Source organism: Bidens hawaiensis, unplaced genomic scaffold (genome assembly GCF_021521415.1).
Source record: "Bidens hawaiensis isolate Kalapana, Puna unplaced genomic scaffold, B.hawaiensis_p1.1 tig00003244_1, whole genome shotgun sequence".
Taxonomy (NCBI): Eukaryota; Viridiplantae; Streptophyta; class Magnoliopsida; order Asterales; family Asteraceae; genus Bidens; species Bidens hawaiensis.
This window is the reverse complement of record NW_027491178.1, coordinates 2,540,457-2,555,654: the sequence shown is the minus strand read 5'-3', so window position 1 is coordinate 2,555,654 and position 15,198 is coordinate 2,540,457. Positions and strand designations below refer to the sequence as shown.

Below are 15,198 nucleotides of genomic sequence, written 5' to 3'. Positions count from 1 at the left end.
TTCTTTCGTTTATTAATCTTTAGGACACATAATGTAGGAAGTAGTGATAATGTGGAAAACTAGAAATACGAATGGAGAGAAAATGAGTATTTTTAAAAGATTGGTGAAAATCTGACGTAAGGCCAACTGACTCGTCTAGTGTTTTTAAGGCAGGCTTAGGGATGTGAATAATCTTAAACAGTATCATAATAGTCATAAATCATATCATTTTTATGCACTTAAAACATATGGAAAAAAGGATTTGAAAGAGAGTCTAAAGCCAAACCTTAGAAAAGAAAACTGATAATCAAAAGCATATGCTTCAACACAAAGCTTCATTACACCAAAAAGAGCTTCAATCAATCCAAGTCCTTGTGAACCTTAATCCCCATCGACTTGGTGGTCCCAATAACGGACTTAGAAATGGCCTCCAGCGACGTATACTGACAATAGGGGTCGGCCTGCTTGACCTTGGCAATCTCATAAACATGTTTCAGAGTAATGGTGGAGGCCACCACATTGCCAGGCCGCCCACTCCCGGACTCAATCCCAGCCGCCTTCTTTAAAAACCAAGTAACCGAGGGTGAACGGACACTGAGCTCAAACGTATTGTCTTTAAACACGGTGACAGTGGCGGAAATCGGGGCCTCGGCTTTGTACTTTTGGGTCCGGGCGTTGAAGTCCTTGCAGAATGCCATCAGGTTAACCTTGTATTGACCGACTGCCGGGCCCACCGGCGGCCGTGTTAGGATCTCCTTCAGTGAAGACGCCATGTTGCCTGGGTAAAATAAAGCAGCAGCGGATGAGACAATAACTCTGATGCTATTTTGAGATTTGGTGAAGATAATAATAATAATAATAATGTTGTTTTCTTTTATAGGAAACTAGTTTCCATCTAAACTACAATATGAATTTAATCTACATAACCCTTAGCAAGCAAGCCATTCGAGTGAAAAACAAACAATAAGCTTGGTACGGTTACTAAAGCTAAAGATATAATAAGCATGTTGTTAGGCTTAAGTATACGTTACACTTAAGCCTCTTTTAAAAAAGTTCAAATTAGTTTATTGAAGAAAGATGGGAGTCAAGAACCCTAGTATTTCAAATCCTAGAAATACATGTACAACATTGTAAGGTTTTCATTTGAACCAAACTAACTAAAATTCGAATTGGGTATTTTCTTTTCATGAATTCTAATCCAGTTACAACTAAAGTTCGATCTGATAAAAAACTCTAACCTCATGAAATATAAACCATGAAACTAAAATACAACATAGATTTATAAACAACAATGGTGTTTGCTATAACACAAATAATAATAATAATACATATTTACACGGGATATAGCATTCATATAATACATTAAATAGTTATAAACTAATCATCCCAAGTACTTATAAAACCATTTTTCTTCCTTGCAGTACTGGTACATAACACTGTATACCTCCATCAAGAGTCTAGGAAACCGACTGCCAAAATACTGATCGAAGCCCTCTGGTATTGATCCCAACAATTCCTGCAAACCACATAGTATATTAAAACAACTAACATTTATTATTAACAGCATCTTATTTTTAAATTTTACATATGGACAACTGAAAAGTGAAAACCAAACCTGAATTTCCCCGGGTAATTCCCTGTAATGATTCAACTTATTTCTAATCACTCGCAACAAGTCACGAACACTATTATACTTGTACCGCCTGTAACGCCCGATATTAGCAATAAATGCATCTTCCATTTTCTCATCCCATTTTCCACCCAAAGCCACACACGCTTTACTTTCTAACGCTCCAAGAACAATGGAACCAGCTTCCCTGTCTTCCAATTCCACCCTGTCACTTGTATCGCGTAAGAATGACACGCGCGTCTCACAATTCCAAAAGAAAGGATGATGTAACACCTCGGATGCCTTTGGCCTGACACAAATAATTAAATAATAAGTTCAATCATATGATAATAATGATGATGATGACGACCAAGTGATTAAGTTGTACCTGAGTTCAGCATTGGGGTTTAATAATTGTGAGAAGAGATTAACTGCTTCGGGAATGTGTTCTACTAAGAAGAGACTGACTTTATTTTTGGCCACGTTGACATCACGTTCGAGATGGTCGCCAAATGGGTGTCTGCCACGTGTCATGCAGAAGAACAGGACACATCCTAAACTAAATAAATCTACGGCCCGTGTTTGGCGTCCCAAAAGAAGTTGTTCGGGTGCTTGCCATCCTGAACTTCCAGAACCTGATGCAACAAAGCAATAAAATTAAAGTTAAACTAAGCATTTTTACACGAATGGTCGGTTTGGGCCAATTCTGAATTTGTCCCTAAACTTATGATTTATGTTATGAATTCGATCCCCAAAAACACTGTTTGATTATAACAATGTTAATTCCAGAGGCATTGATGCAGAATTATCTCTTCATTAGAATTATGATTTTTAATATCTTTTATTATTTTGTGTTTATCTAGTTTCCTAATTTATATTTTCACTTTTTAGTATAAATAGGGTTATGGTTGTTTAGTTTTGAGTAGTTTTTTATTAAGTTAATATTAAAAGAACATTGTTCTTGGAACTTCGGTTCGATTTATCATCTTTTGATTAATCATGAGTCTCTCGAGCCATTGATTGCTTTCGTCATTTACTATTACAACAAAATAACTCAAAATAAATATTAGGGGAGTTATAAGGATGGTCCCTGTGGTTTGGGCCAAATGACAGATTTGGTCCCTAAGCTTTAAATTTTACGAATTTGATCCCCAACTCACTGTTTGACTTAACAGATTTAATTTGGTCAGTTAATTCGAGGGGTATTTTCGTCATTTAACATTACAACAAATTTAAAAATCAAAAAATCAATATGGCTGAGCTTTTTTAAGCTTGGCTCGATTCATGCTTCTGGCAAGGCAGTCTCAAGTAACTCAAAACGGCCCGCGGCTCGTTTAAAAGCCTAAATATAATTAATAAAATTAAGTTGACCTTAATTACCTGTAGCATGATGTCCTAATGATGACATGTCTCCAACAAGGCGCCTACTTATGCCCATATCAGAAAGCTTGCCACATAGGACTTTTTCTTTAACTATCAACACATTATGAGGCTTCAAATCCCGATGAATAATCCCCAATTCATGCAAATGTAGAAGGCCAGATACCATATCCCTATGAAACATTTAAACGAAAAGCATGTTAAAAACTTTAGTCAAAATGAAATAATGGTAATAATAATAACAATAACAACAATGATAATAAAGACTCCACCTCATTAGCTTTAACAAGATATGAGATGGATAACCATTTGGCTTCCACAAACAAATCTCACGCATGACATCATTCATCATTTGAGAGTGTGTCGGTCCCATGTTCTGACACGAATCCGAGTACATTTGAATCAAATCATAAAGGCTGCAAGCACAACGCTCCAATGAAAGATAAACAAAATCTTGATCATATTCCACCCCGTACCAACGAACAATATTTGGATGTTGGTCAGAAGCAATAAGGTTTTGAATTTCTTTAAATGCGACGTCATGGTGGGCCCGCACAAGGCGTTTCACAGCAACCTTACGACCTTCATACACTCCTTCTAGAACAATAGTCCCATTACTCCCCTTGGCAATTTCTTTACTCGACACAAATAGTTTACCAATCGACCTCCCTTCAGTGTCACACTCGATTAAATGATTAAACTTTAATAAACTTTTTTCACTATCAACTTCCATAACTCCATATCCGTCCTCATTCCCAAAATTATTCCCAGTTTTCCGATTTCTTCTCCTTCTAGAAGAAGACGACTTTGCGTTTTTGTTCAACATAACCGACATTAGAGTATAGTGACGATACATAAGAAAACCAATAATAATAATAAGTGCCGATATTACAAAAAACGCTATCCGTCTTTCAGATACTACATGCTTTCTTACATCTTGTGGGCCCGAGATTTTCGAGCTCTGACCCATGGTTTCAAAGTCATGATCACGTGAAACTAGTAGCAATTTTTCTGGATTCGGTAGTAAAACTAACAGCTCAGTTGGTGGGAGTGATAATACTGGAGCTTTATCTTCGGTTTGCTTGGCACTTAAACGAGGTATACGTAACCGATGAACATCGACTTTCGATTGGCACGATAAGGGCATATTAAAACTATCATGAGATGTCGACCCGACATCAACAACTGGGGACGAAGATGGGCCCGCTATCAGATTCTGGTTTTGGTAACAAAACAGGGCGACATCGATGTCTGCAACCGTCACGTTCCATAAAACTTGGTTAGAATTTGGAGCAAATGAGGTGAGAATGTAATCTGTTCGTGTAAAGGAGAGCTGCCTATCGGGGTTTCCGTGTTTAGTAATCGTTTTTGGGACGATGGAATCTGAGGTAGTATCGGGGGAGCTGTGATGAACACGTATTATCTTTCCGTTACTAGCATCAACAGCAAAGGCAGATGTCTTTTTGGAGGCGAGAATGACGCCTCCGTCTTCTGATACATGTGGCATGATTCTGATGAATTCTTTCATATCCATATCCATTGGGTGTTTGCCAGCGTCTGTGTGTGCAAATAGCTTCCAATCATCCCCGAGGTCTATAAAATAATTAGTGGCATCAGCATAATCATGATCATGGATGATTGGAGCTTGGTGTGAAGAGTAAATTGCTGATCCTGAAGCAAATGACCAGATTACCCTCCCAGAGTCACGATACACCAGATAGATTGTACCATCCAAGGTAGCAACAAGTGCCGTGTCATGATTTCTGTTTGAAGAGAGAAATAAACAACAAGGGTTTAAGGTGAATAATAATAATAATAATAATAATAATAATAATAATAAAAAAAAAAAGAAACTTACTCCGGATAGGACAAGAGAGAGCGTCGAGCCTGTACCGGCGAGATTTCCTGATTCTGAATGAAGAGGAGGATGAGGAATAGAGTCGAGTACAAGCTGCGAATCATTGAATTTTTGCATATCATCATCATAATAATATTAGATTAGGAAGGATTATCCGGTGAAAATTCCAATCCGTACCTGCAATTCAAGCATCCATTCATTCATTGATTGTTTGGACTTTGGACTCTAGAATGGATTTCTTCTTCAAGTCAACCTCCTAATCTACCTCAAATTATTATTATTATTATTATTATTATTATTGCAAACCTAAAGCTACAGTATATATATATATATATATGTATGTATATTCCCTTATCTAGCTCTTGGATGGTTTCTCTCTTTAAGGTTTATTTAAGGTTTAAAATTTGGGGATTTTGAATTAGAAACCGATTTGTGTTTCTTTGTTAGCAATTTTATTAGGTTTTATATTTTGGGGATTTTGCATTACAAACCAATTTGTGTTTCTTTGTTAGCAATTTCAATTTGCAATTACGTATAGTAGTATAATAGGAGGCAACGATGATAAAAAATTGCAATTTTTTTTCGAACAGGGATGACACTATGGAAACATTTGTGTTCTCTCATTGCAACAAGCACATTTTGTCGTACAGCCACAGCGAGTGAGCCCAATTGGATGGCATTGACTACATTGGTACATATACTTTTATATATTACATGTGTGCACATATTTGATGTTAAGAGAAACCAATGTCATTTTAAACCACACAAGTTATTTTTAGCAATTATAGTATTATAACATGCGTGAAATATTTGATTGTTAAACATACAGTGCTCCATGTTAACTTAAGGGGGTGTTTGAGATTGCTTATTTCATCTCCTTGTGACTTATAACTTATAAGTAAGGTGTTTGAGAAAGTTAAAATCTGTAAGTGGATAAGAAATAAGTTACAACTTTGTAATTTGTGAATTATGACTTATTTTTTAAACCTTTTTTTGGCATTGATGTGATTATTGAGAAATCGTTGGTACATTCAACTTCTAACTTACATCATCGTAGGCGTAGGTTATAAGATTAGATCATATGTCTATTTAACGACATGCGATTATAGTCACATCAACTATAATGGTCAACAATCACATTCGAAAACAAAAATGTAGTAACTAAAACTAATCACATTCGCATGTAAATAAAAGTCATTAAACACTAAAAGTAACTGTTTATAGTCTTAAAAAAAGAACATTTGCTGAAAACCATAACGAACAATAAACATAAAGACTTCTTAGTCCCGACTCAAACATAAAACACAAGTAAAACGAACGCCCGATACAGTCTAAAAGCAAACGGGTCCAAAAACATTAAAGATGAAAACCCAAAATTAATAAAGACTCCTTGTGTATTTGTAATTAATTATAAACCCACCCTTAAACGAAATAGTAACCACCTCCAGCTGCTTAAGGAAACAACCAGACAATTTACCCACTGATTCACTAAATAAAAACCTTCGCCAACCCCTTCGTATACTGGAACCGACAGACCCACCTTTCGCATCCCTTCAAAAGAAAGACCACTGACCCAACCAGTCTAACCCCACGACACGAGATGCTCTGACCCGATGACTTGACCCGACCATTCTGTAACCCCACGACACGAGATGCTCTGACCCGATGACTTGACCTGACCTGACCGGACTTGACCTTTGACGCCACCAACATACTTCATCGTACCTTCAAAACCCTGCAGCTTAAAATTTTGTAGGTCAAGTAATCATCGCCTAAATGAATTCACCTCCTCAATTCGTATGTTGTAAGCTTAAATTATTGTTCAAAAAAATTGTCACCTAAAACCATAATTAACAAAACACCTCTATTATAAAATGTGTCAGCACGTGCACAGGTTGGTTTTAGGATCAAACCAGATCATAAACCAAAAAAACCAGTTTTTGGGATTTGAAGACCATCCGTTTGTCTTTCGGATTTACCATTTGGGCTTGAAAATTTTTGGCTAAAAATAATTGCCCAAAAATAAAGAAATTGGGCCTAAATCATTGTGTTAAATGTTAATAATGAGTAACTGATTTAAATACGTTTGGGCTAAAATAATTGGAGTACACAATCTATTCAAAATCTTATAAATTAAATAGTGTTTAAATTTGAAAATGAAAAACCAAACGGCCAAACCAACAAGTTTTGTTTGGCTTCAGTTATTTTAGTTTTAATTACATGGAGAAAAAAGCCCGTAAATTCCTGTGCGTTTTTGTTTGGAGTACGGTTAGTGTCATGCACCCCACTACCATGCCTCTTTTGACCCATAACCTAACTTACCCGATCCACACATCATGCCACCTCCATAATCTAGTCTTAAGAACTTAAAAATCAAAATCAATTTGCATACAATAATGCAAATAGTAATTACCTTCAGCTGCTAAAATTGAATCCACCAGACGGAACCTGAACACTATTTCCAGCAAAGTCAAAGCTAGCCTGACCACCATCAGCCACATTTTCATCCTCCTCATCCAGCCAATACGTCTCAAGAATTTTAACCGCCTTCTCATAAATCTCATTATTATCGTGACTTTGCAAATTCTCAATCTTTTCTAACCCCTCAGCATCGTCAATCAACTGAGCATAGTAATTAACATCACCCGTGTTACCCGCTTGCTTTTCCGCCTCGCCTACTTTCAGAATGTTCTCGAGACCTTCTAAAGACACAGTCACGATTCTTGGATCAGGGCATACAAGAAGATCACACAGAGGTTTAATACAACCTTGGCTAACCAGATACCTGTAATAAATAAATCATGGTATAACTTTATGAGTTCTATTAGTGTCGGTTATTTTAAAGGTGTAACATTGTGAAAGATGCTGAAAATGGAATTACTTGATTTGATCGTTGGTGCCACCAGAAGTGGCATTTGATATTGCCCATGCGGCTTCTTTTTTAATATCGAATTCAGCAGTTTGGAGCAGGTTGACTAGTGGACCGATTAATCCAGCCTCTATCACAGTCTGTATGTTGTAACAAAGACAGTTAAACTATTGTAAATATCTCTATTAGTATCTGGCATTTTATATTCCATGTGTCAATATAAGTGGGTTAAACAAGGTGCGCATGAGAACGACTAAACCAAACAAAAACCGGCAGTTTGGTTTTAGGTTTTCTAAAAAACTGCATTTCTGATCTTTTTGGTTTTGCATAAAGATTAAACCAAAAAAAAACGAAATGAAATAACCGAAAACAGATGGATTAGTTTTATGTACTCATAAAAACAGACTTTTTGGTTCAATTGCTTCAGTTTTGCGTGTAATTAAAACCAAAAAAAAAAAACAAACTGAACTAAATGAGTTTGCAGGATACTTTACCTGTATCTGTTCTTTGTTTCCAGCTGTGATGTTTGAGATTGTCCAGCAGGCTTCCTTTTTGATGCTCTTCTTGTGGTTATGAGTCAACAAGCTCAGCAGACAAGGAAGTGCACCACGCTCGATAATATGCTGTCAAATTAAAAAATTTCGTCAACGCAATTGTAGACTATCTACCTAAAATATAAAACTAAACCCTATAATCTGAACGCAGATGAACAATGTATCATTTTAGTCAGTTGCCTAACAATTTGTGTAACAAAAACCTAGGACTTACATATGAAATTACATTCACACTGAAAAAATAGTGTTAAGAGTTTTGGGTTAGCTATTTAGTCGTATAAAAAGAATTAAGTACCAGAGCCTTAGTTTTATAACAAAACCAGACCACATAAAACTATAATTATAAGAATACCTACTGAGCATATGATTTAACTCATAATAGTTAACACTTCACTAACAGACCATCTACATACTCAAACCCTACAGTATCCTTTATATTAATACTTAATTCCCTCAAAATGCAACTAGCATGTTTCCAAAAAAACACATACCAACTCTTTGAAGACTGTACCTGAGTTTGAAGATCATCACCCGTGACAATATTCCCAACAGTTCGAAGCGCAGGGATGAGTACCGAAGGAGATGGGTGACTACAAATCAAAAGAAAAAAAAATTATTATACTGTATGAATCACCGACCAAACAAAAACATGAAGCAAGACTCACAGCAGAAGCTCAACAAGACGTTGGCAAACACCAGCATCAATCACAGCTTGAATTTTGTCATTGGTACCATCAGAAAGATAAGAAAGAGCCCAGCATGCATCGGTCAACACCTCTTCATCATTTGAATGAATAAGTCGCTCAAGTGCTGGAAGTGCAGGCCTTGTCTATATTAATTAAAAAAATCAGTACCTCTAAAAGAAATACAATTTTAGCACAAAACTAAGTAATAGTGATTACCTGCTCAAATGGAGGCTGTGGTTTTCCTCTACAAAAGTTTGATAGCGTCCAGGTAGCGTTTCTGAGCATGGAAAGCTTAGCATGCTCATTTAACTGAGAAAGTAAAGGAATTAAAGCACCGTGACCAAGAACAAGATCCCGACATCTCGGAGAATCACCAGCAACGTTTCCCAATGCCCAAACAGCCTGGAACGAAAAGGTGGTCAAATACCCTCTTAAAAGTTATATCCAATTTTACATCAAATTAGTGCTTACCTGTTCGCACACATCATCACTCTGAGAAGCTAGAAGCTTGACAAAGATCGGAACTGCCCCGTGATCAATGACAACCTTTGTGTTCTCAGAGGTTCCAGAGGCAATGTTTGTGAGTGCCCATGCAGCCTCAAACTGTAGCAAAAAGCCAAAAATATTATTCAGATTATTAAAAAAAACAGACAAGATGTAAAATAAAACAAGAAACATTACCTGAAGCTGTGGAAAATCTTCCCTCATTAAGAACTCAACAAAGCGAGGCACAACACCAGATTGTATAACTTCCTCTATTGGTGGGCTCCGTTCTGTAAAACAAAGTTCTCAATTAATCAGATCTACAAAAAAGTATACTTCTTGCAATTGAAAAGGCATTATGTATGTTGTATATACCTATGGAAAGCAATTTACGAAACTGAGTAGTCGCCTCCAGTTGCAAATTATTATCATTGGAATAAACTCCAGCAACCATAGACGGGAGACTCTCTAGCTGCAATTCAATTAACACCAATTTGTAGTTCAAGTGACACAAAATGTATATATAATACCATCGTACATACAATGATATAAACAACAATTCCACTTATTCATATTCAATAACATAATGCTCAATTACATTAGTGTAATGAATACAGCAAACAACGTACAAAGAATTTGAACAAAAGAGGTAAATCAAACACGCAGATATGTCAAATTCAATAGCATAATGCTAAACTATACAAAGACCACCGAATAGAGCAAAGAAAAATAGATAAATCAAACACATAGATGTAACAAATTCAATAACATAATGCTAAATTATATCAATAGTACTTGCACAGAATTACAGAATCAAAATTGAAACAATTATAATTTAAAAAGGTAGAATAATCACATATATATGTCAAATAATATGCATTCACTGGTATCATTAAAAATAAGATACATAATTTATAATTTTCATCATAATAAACCTATTCAGTATAACAAACACAATAAAACTCTAAAGCTAAAAGATAACCCTAGCCTTATGTCTCACATTCACATTAACATTAACAGCAAGCTGAAAATAATAATCATACAATAAAAATACAATACAATTAATCCAGCAAATCGTATGCATCCAAACATCAATTCACACATCCACAGAAATCAAACAGTACAGCAACTCGTATTAAATCGAATAATGTTTATAACATTCTTCACAATAAACCTATTCAATATAACAAACACAATAAGACTCCAAAGCCACGAGGTAACCCTAGCCTCATGTCTAATTACATCATATTCACATTAATTGTAAGCAGCAACATAATAACAATAACACCTTCATAAAAGCGTGTCTATACTTTTCTTCATCATAAACCAATTCAATATAACAAACACAATAAGACTATAAATCCATCAGGTAACCCTAGCCTCATGTCTAGTTATAACATATTCACACTAATAACAAGCAGAAAATAACAACAACAATAATAATACCTTCTTCATAAAAGCATATGTCTATAATTTTCTACATAGTAAACCAATTCAATATGATAAACACAATAAGCTCTGATTCTACCAGATCACCCTAGCGTCATATCTAGTTATATCATATTTACATTAATAACAAGCAGAAAACAATAACAGTAACAATACCTTCTTCACAAAAGCATGTCTATAATTTTCTTCATAATAAACCAATTCAATATAACAAACACAATAAAGCTCTAGATCCACCAGGTTACCCTAGCCTCATGTCTAGTTATATCATATTCACATTAATAATTAGCAGCAACATAATAATAATAATAATAATAATACCTTCTTCTCGACTGAGAACGGTTGAACAGCAGCACCAGTCAACGGCTGCGATGACGACAGCAACTGACGCTTCTTCAACAAGTTCTCCTCTCTCTTATTCTTCCGGATCTCAACCATATTATCCTCCCTACGCCGCCGTCCTTCTTCCGCGTCAACCGCCACCTTGTAACGGTTCCGGCGAACCTCCGTACGCGCGCTAGGTCTCAGAGACATGATCGATTGCTAATTCAAAACCCTAGGTAGCAAATACACATAATTAAACCAAAATTGATCGGTATAACTGTATGGATTTGGTTAATACGTGTGTGAATTGGATGAATTGATGAATAATATCATTGGATTGAACGGAAATTGAAACGTACCTGAAGAGCGGCCGGTTGTATGGAGAGAGAAGAGGGAGGATCGAATTCGTGGAGTGGGTTTGAATGAATGGTAATAATATTTAAATGAAATGAAACATAATAATGATGATTTGTTTTTGTTTTCAAATAAAGTAAGTGGACTTTTAGGTTATTTGAGGTGTTGGTCCTCATACTTTGTTTCAATTTTCATTTCGTATGTATTTTAACGGTAATTTAGAAAACTGACGAGTCACTGGTCTGTTCCATGTATGGAATGATAGTGTTATAGGTTGGCACGTCTCTGAAGGGAAGCGCATATATCAATTTGCTTCATCAGTTCTGACCCGGTGACCACTTTCAAGGGGAAGTCAGTGAGAAAAATCGTTGACCTAACCTGAAACTTCTTGTTTTGTCATCAGTAGGACTTGAACCCAAGACTTCTCTTTTTAATTTAAGTATATGAGTAACTCACCTTAACCATTTGGACGAGATCATTGCCATTTTTATTTTTGTTTGCTAAAATTATGATTCCTATTTATAAAATCCTGTATTATGGGTTTAGTTTTGAAAAATGATATGAATTTGAAGAAACATTTAATAAGGATGCTAGGCTTTGAAAAATGATGAGTGTACTTTTTTATTTAGAATAGTCTTCTAAAGTAAATCAAAATTGTGATAAGTTTTAATACAAAGGACCATTAGTGTAATTTTTATTTCTTCATGATTAAGAATTATTTTGGTAATCTTAAATTCTTAATCAAAGCATGATAGCATTAAGTTATGGTATTCTTTCTTTCCAAAAAGATTAGGGTGTGTATTTTTACTTTTCAAATTTTAGTTTTTTTTATTTATTTTTATTGAAATTTAAATATTTAGATCAAAAGAAACAAAAATAAAGATGATTGATACAAAATGACAGTGGACAATAACCATAATGGCTATAAAGTTAGGAGATCATGATCATCGGACAATCAAAAACATCGTATGGTCAGTAACAAACAAAGGTGCATGCGTGGGGGGCACGTTCGTCGTGGGAAGTGTTGTAACGATGTCAACGGTTGTAAATAAATGATGATGTATGTTTTTGGTATCAGATAAGTTCTTGATACAAATAACTTGGTTAAATTGACATGAATAGAAAGTATGATGCTAAAAATAAAAACAATGGTAAACTACGAGGTCCAAATAATAAACTCATGCCAAAACAGTGAAACAAGAAGCAAATTAATAAGTCGTGGTTTAATGAAGTATTTACGGGTGTGCCACTGAAATTCGAATTTGAATATCTGCAACCACTTGAAAGTATGGTGAGTGCCAGGGCAGTGCTAACTTTTGCCACCTCATAATTATAATATGACAGGATCTAAACAGGTCACGTATCTATATATCATCTTTTTAATACACCCTTTTAAAAATATTATCCTTCGATATAAATTTGTTTGTAATAACGGATATTAATAGTTTTTAAGTTATGGTTACCAAATATTAATCTTCATAAAATAATTTTAAATTAATAGGTTTGGTCGTTATTCGTGAATAATATCAATGTTTTTAAGGTTTGGTTGTGATTTTTTTTTTCTGTTTAATAAAGCATTGGGAGGGTCTTTCATGGAACCTTCATCGCAAAGGTTTGTAACCTTGATAATGAACTTTGCCAACCAACATTGCTTGAAAGTTTCGTGATAAACAACCATTTCTTGAGAACATGATATTTATGAGTTGACTACTTTTGATGAATGATGGGTGACAAAGGCAGTTTAAGTATAACGTCCGTAAAAATTAGTGTTGCATCAGAGATAGCTCTAACATAATAAAAATATTATTTTGTTTGAATGTTTCGATCTCTCAAAGTTATATACAAAACATATTATAATTAATTTGTCAGTAATTAAAACGCCCAATAAACCAATAAACATAAATACAACAAACAACATAGGCCTAATTCATATTCAAATAGTACAATCCACCCTAGTCACCTCCAAGAACCTTCCACAGGCTGAGGGACGCTCGAAATAGTTTCAACTACGTTGCACTCTAATTAATATAATAGGTTGCAGAAGAGTGGAATTTGATATGAGCCGTCCGATAAGATCTAAGATTGAATATTGGCCGTTCGATAAGGATGGATTAAAAAGCGGTTGTTTTTCCTCACATGTAACTACCCCACTACACATTTTTTCTCACATGTAACTACCCCACTATACATTTTTTCTCACATGTAACCACCCCACTACACCTATTTATATGGGTAACCATCCACTACTAGATATATTTATATAAACTTTGAAGCATTCTTTATGCATACATCAACAATTGCACACAAGATGGAAGAAAACCAAAGTGATAAATATGTCCATGTAAGGTGCAATACATACGTAAGTTGCTTTTGTCTTACCTTCATCATTTAATCATATTATATGTAGATGATTATGTTGTATTTTTAGTTGCAATGATAATGTACCCTTAATGTTTTCTTTCGTTGCTTTGTAGTCTTGCTTATTTTTAGACACGATGTGAAGGTGTTGAAGTTGCGTCATTTGGACCCTATAGTCCGTACAAATCATAACTTTCTCGTGAGTTCAACGACAAGGTAGTTTGCATGAAGTTCTTCTATTCGACTTTTAATGTATTTATGTCTTATTGAGTTTATGAACTTCCAACAAACAAATTATTTATGTTTTGTAGATCCATGGTATAGAGAAGAAAAGAAAAGGAACCGGAGCCTTGCTAGAATGGAAATGGAATGACATTGTCGAAATCAGCAGTTTAACGGGTGTAATTATTAGTGCTATATAAATAGATTTGTGATAGTCGAGTTGCTAGAATTTGGTTTTGTTTCTCAATGCAAGTTTTAATCACATGTTTTTGTAATTTTTAATGTAACCGAATTGAATAGTGGTTGTGTTAGTGGAAAGTCACTAGATATTTTAGGTTTTTATTATTTAGATACATTCGCCCCATTTTCTAACTTAGTTTTTCGTTTACTTATACACACTCACACACGCAAATTGATAAAAACTTCCCGTTTTCTAGGAATTTGGTTAACAATATATTAAACGCCAATTAACTCCATTGTCCTATTAATTATGCTAACTAACACTGTTATATGTAGCAGTTAACTTTTCTGGATTTTAAAGTAATTCACTAATCACAAGTTATTATTTGCATTGATATTTATGTAAGCATGCATACCAAGTGACGGTTATAGATATATATACTCAACATTCAAAGTTATAAATCTTTCTATTATCCTAACACCCACTAACCCTATTTTACATATAACCCACGATCACCCACAAAATGGGGGTTGTAGTTTATGAGAGGGAACATGTTTTTAAACAACATTTTTAAAAATGTATACCACTTTATAACTGCTATATTTTCATTTATATTATACGTATATATTATATGGTAAACTATTCAATTAAACATACTTTCACACACAAATAGAAAATCATGGAAGATAGCTTAATATCAAGAGATTTTCTTCATGTCAATGTAAATGTATAAATGTTTCATTTTCCCTTATATTTTCTATACTACCATTCTTATTAAGAGATAACAATATTTTTAATTATATGACATATTGTGCCGAAAATTATGCCAACTACTAATAAAACATAGGTTTTTTCATCTATTACATTATCCTAAATTCGTTACTATAAACTT

The 15,198-nt window shown here is 34.7% G+C and overlaps 2 protein-coding genes and 1 pseudogene across 6 annotated transcripts; all 3 read right to left on the bottom strand.

Annotated features, from left to right (window-relative positions):
* Window positions 1-338: 338 nt before the first annotated feature.
* On the bottom strand, window positions 339-752 carry LOC143622919 (uncharacterized; annotated as a pseudogene).
* Window positions 753-1,342: 590 nt separating this feature from the next.
* On the bottom strand, window positions 1,343-4,663 carry LOC143623032 (serine/threonine-protein kinase/endoribonuclease IRE1a-like). Its single transcript, XM_077094040.1, has 5 exons — window positions 3,241-4,663; window positions 2,969-3,141; window positions 1,977-2,223; window positions 1,595-1,898; window positions 1,343-1,495 (listed from the first exon to the last, which is right to left on the bottom strand). The coding sequence occupies exons 1-5, from the start codon at window positions 4,506-4,508 to the stop codon at window positions 1,361-1,363; spliced, it is 2,127 nt and encodes a 708-aa protein (XP_076950155.1). The 5' UTR covers window positions 4,509-4,663; the 3' UTR covers window positions 1,343-1,360.
* Window positions 4,664-6,085: 1,422 nt separating this feature from the next.
* On the bottom strand, window positions 6,086-11,674 carry LOC143623030 (importin subunit alpha-1-like). 5 transcript variants are annotated; one of them, XR_013151819.1, is made up of 13 exons: window positions 11,551-11,674; window positions 11,189-11,423; window positions 9,794-9,890; window positions 9,617-9,708; window positions 9,407-9,538; window positions 9,152-9,337; window positions 8,915-9,078; window positions 8,761-8,839; window positions 8,190-8,318; window positions 7,708-7,835; window positions 7,240-7,611; window positions 6,476-6,567; window positions 6,086-6,443 (listed from the first exon to the last, which is right to left on the bottom strand). XR_013151819.1 is itself a non-coding variant. In XM_077094038.1 (12 exons), the coding sequence occupies exons 2-11, from the start codon at window positions 11,399-11,401 to the stop codon at window positions 7,242-7,244; spliced, it is 1,590 nt and encodes a 529-aa protein (XP_076950153.1). In that variant the 5' UTR covers window positions 11,402-11,423; window positions 11,551-11,674; the 3' UTR covers window positions 6,086-6,567; window positions 7,240-7,241. The 5 variants fall into 5 exon arrangements, 2 of the variants coding, with proteins under 2 accessions (XP_076950153.1, XP_076950152.1); XR_013151817.1 differs by having other exon boundaries at window positions 6,086-6,394; window positions 6,445-6,561; XR_013151818.1 differs by having other exon boundaries at window positions 6,476-6,561.
* Window positions 11,675-15,198: the final 3,524 nt, after the last annotated feature.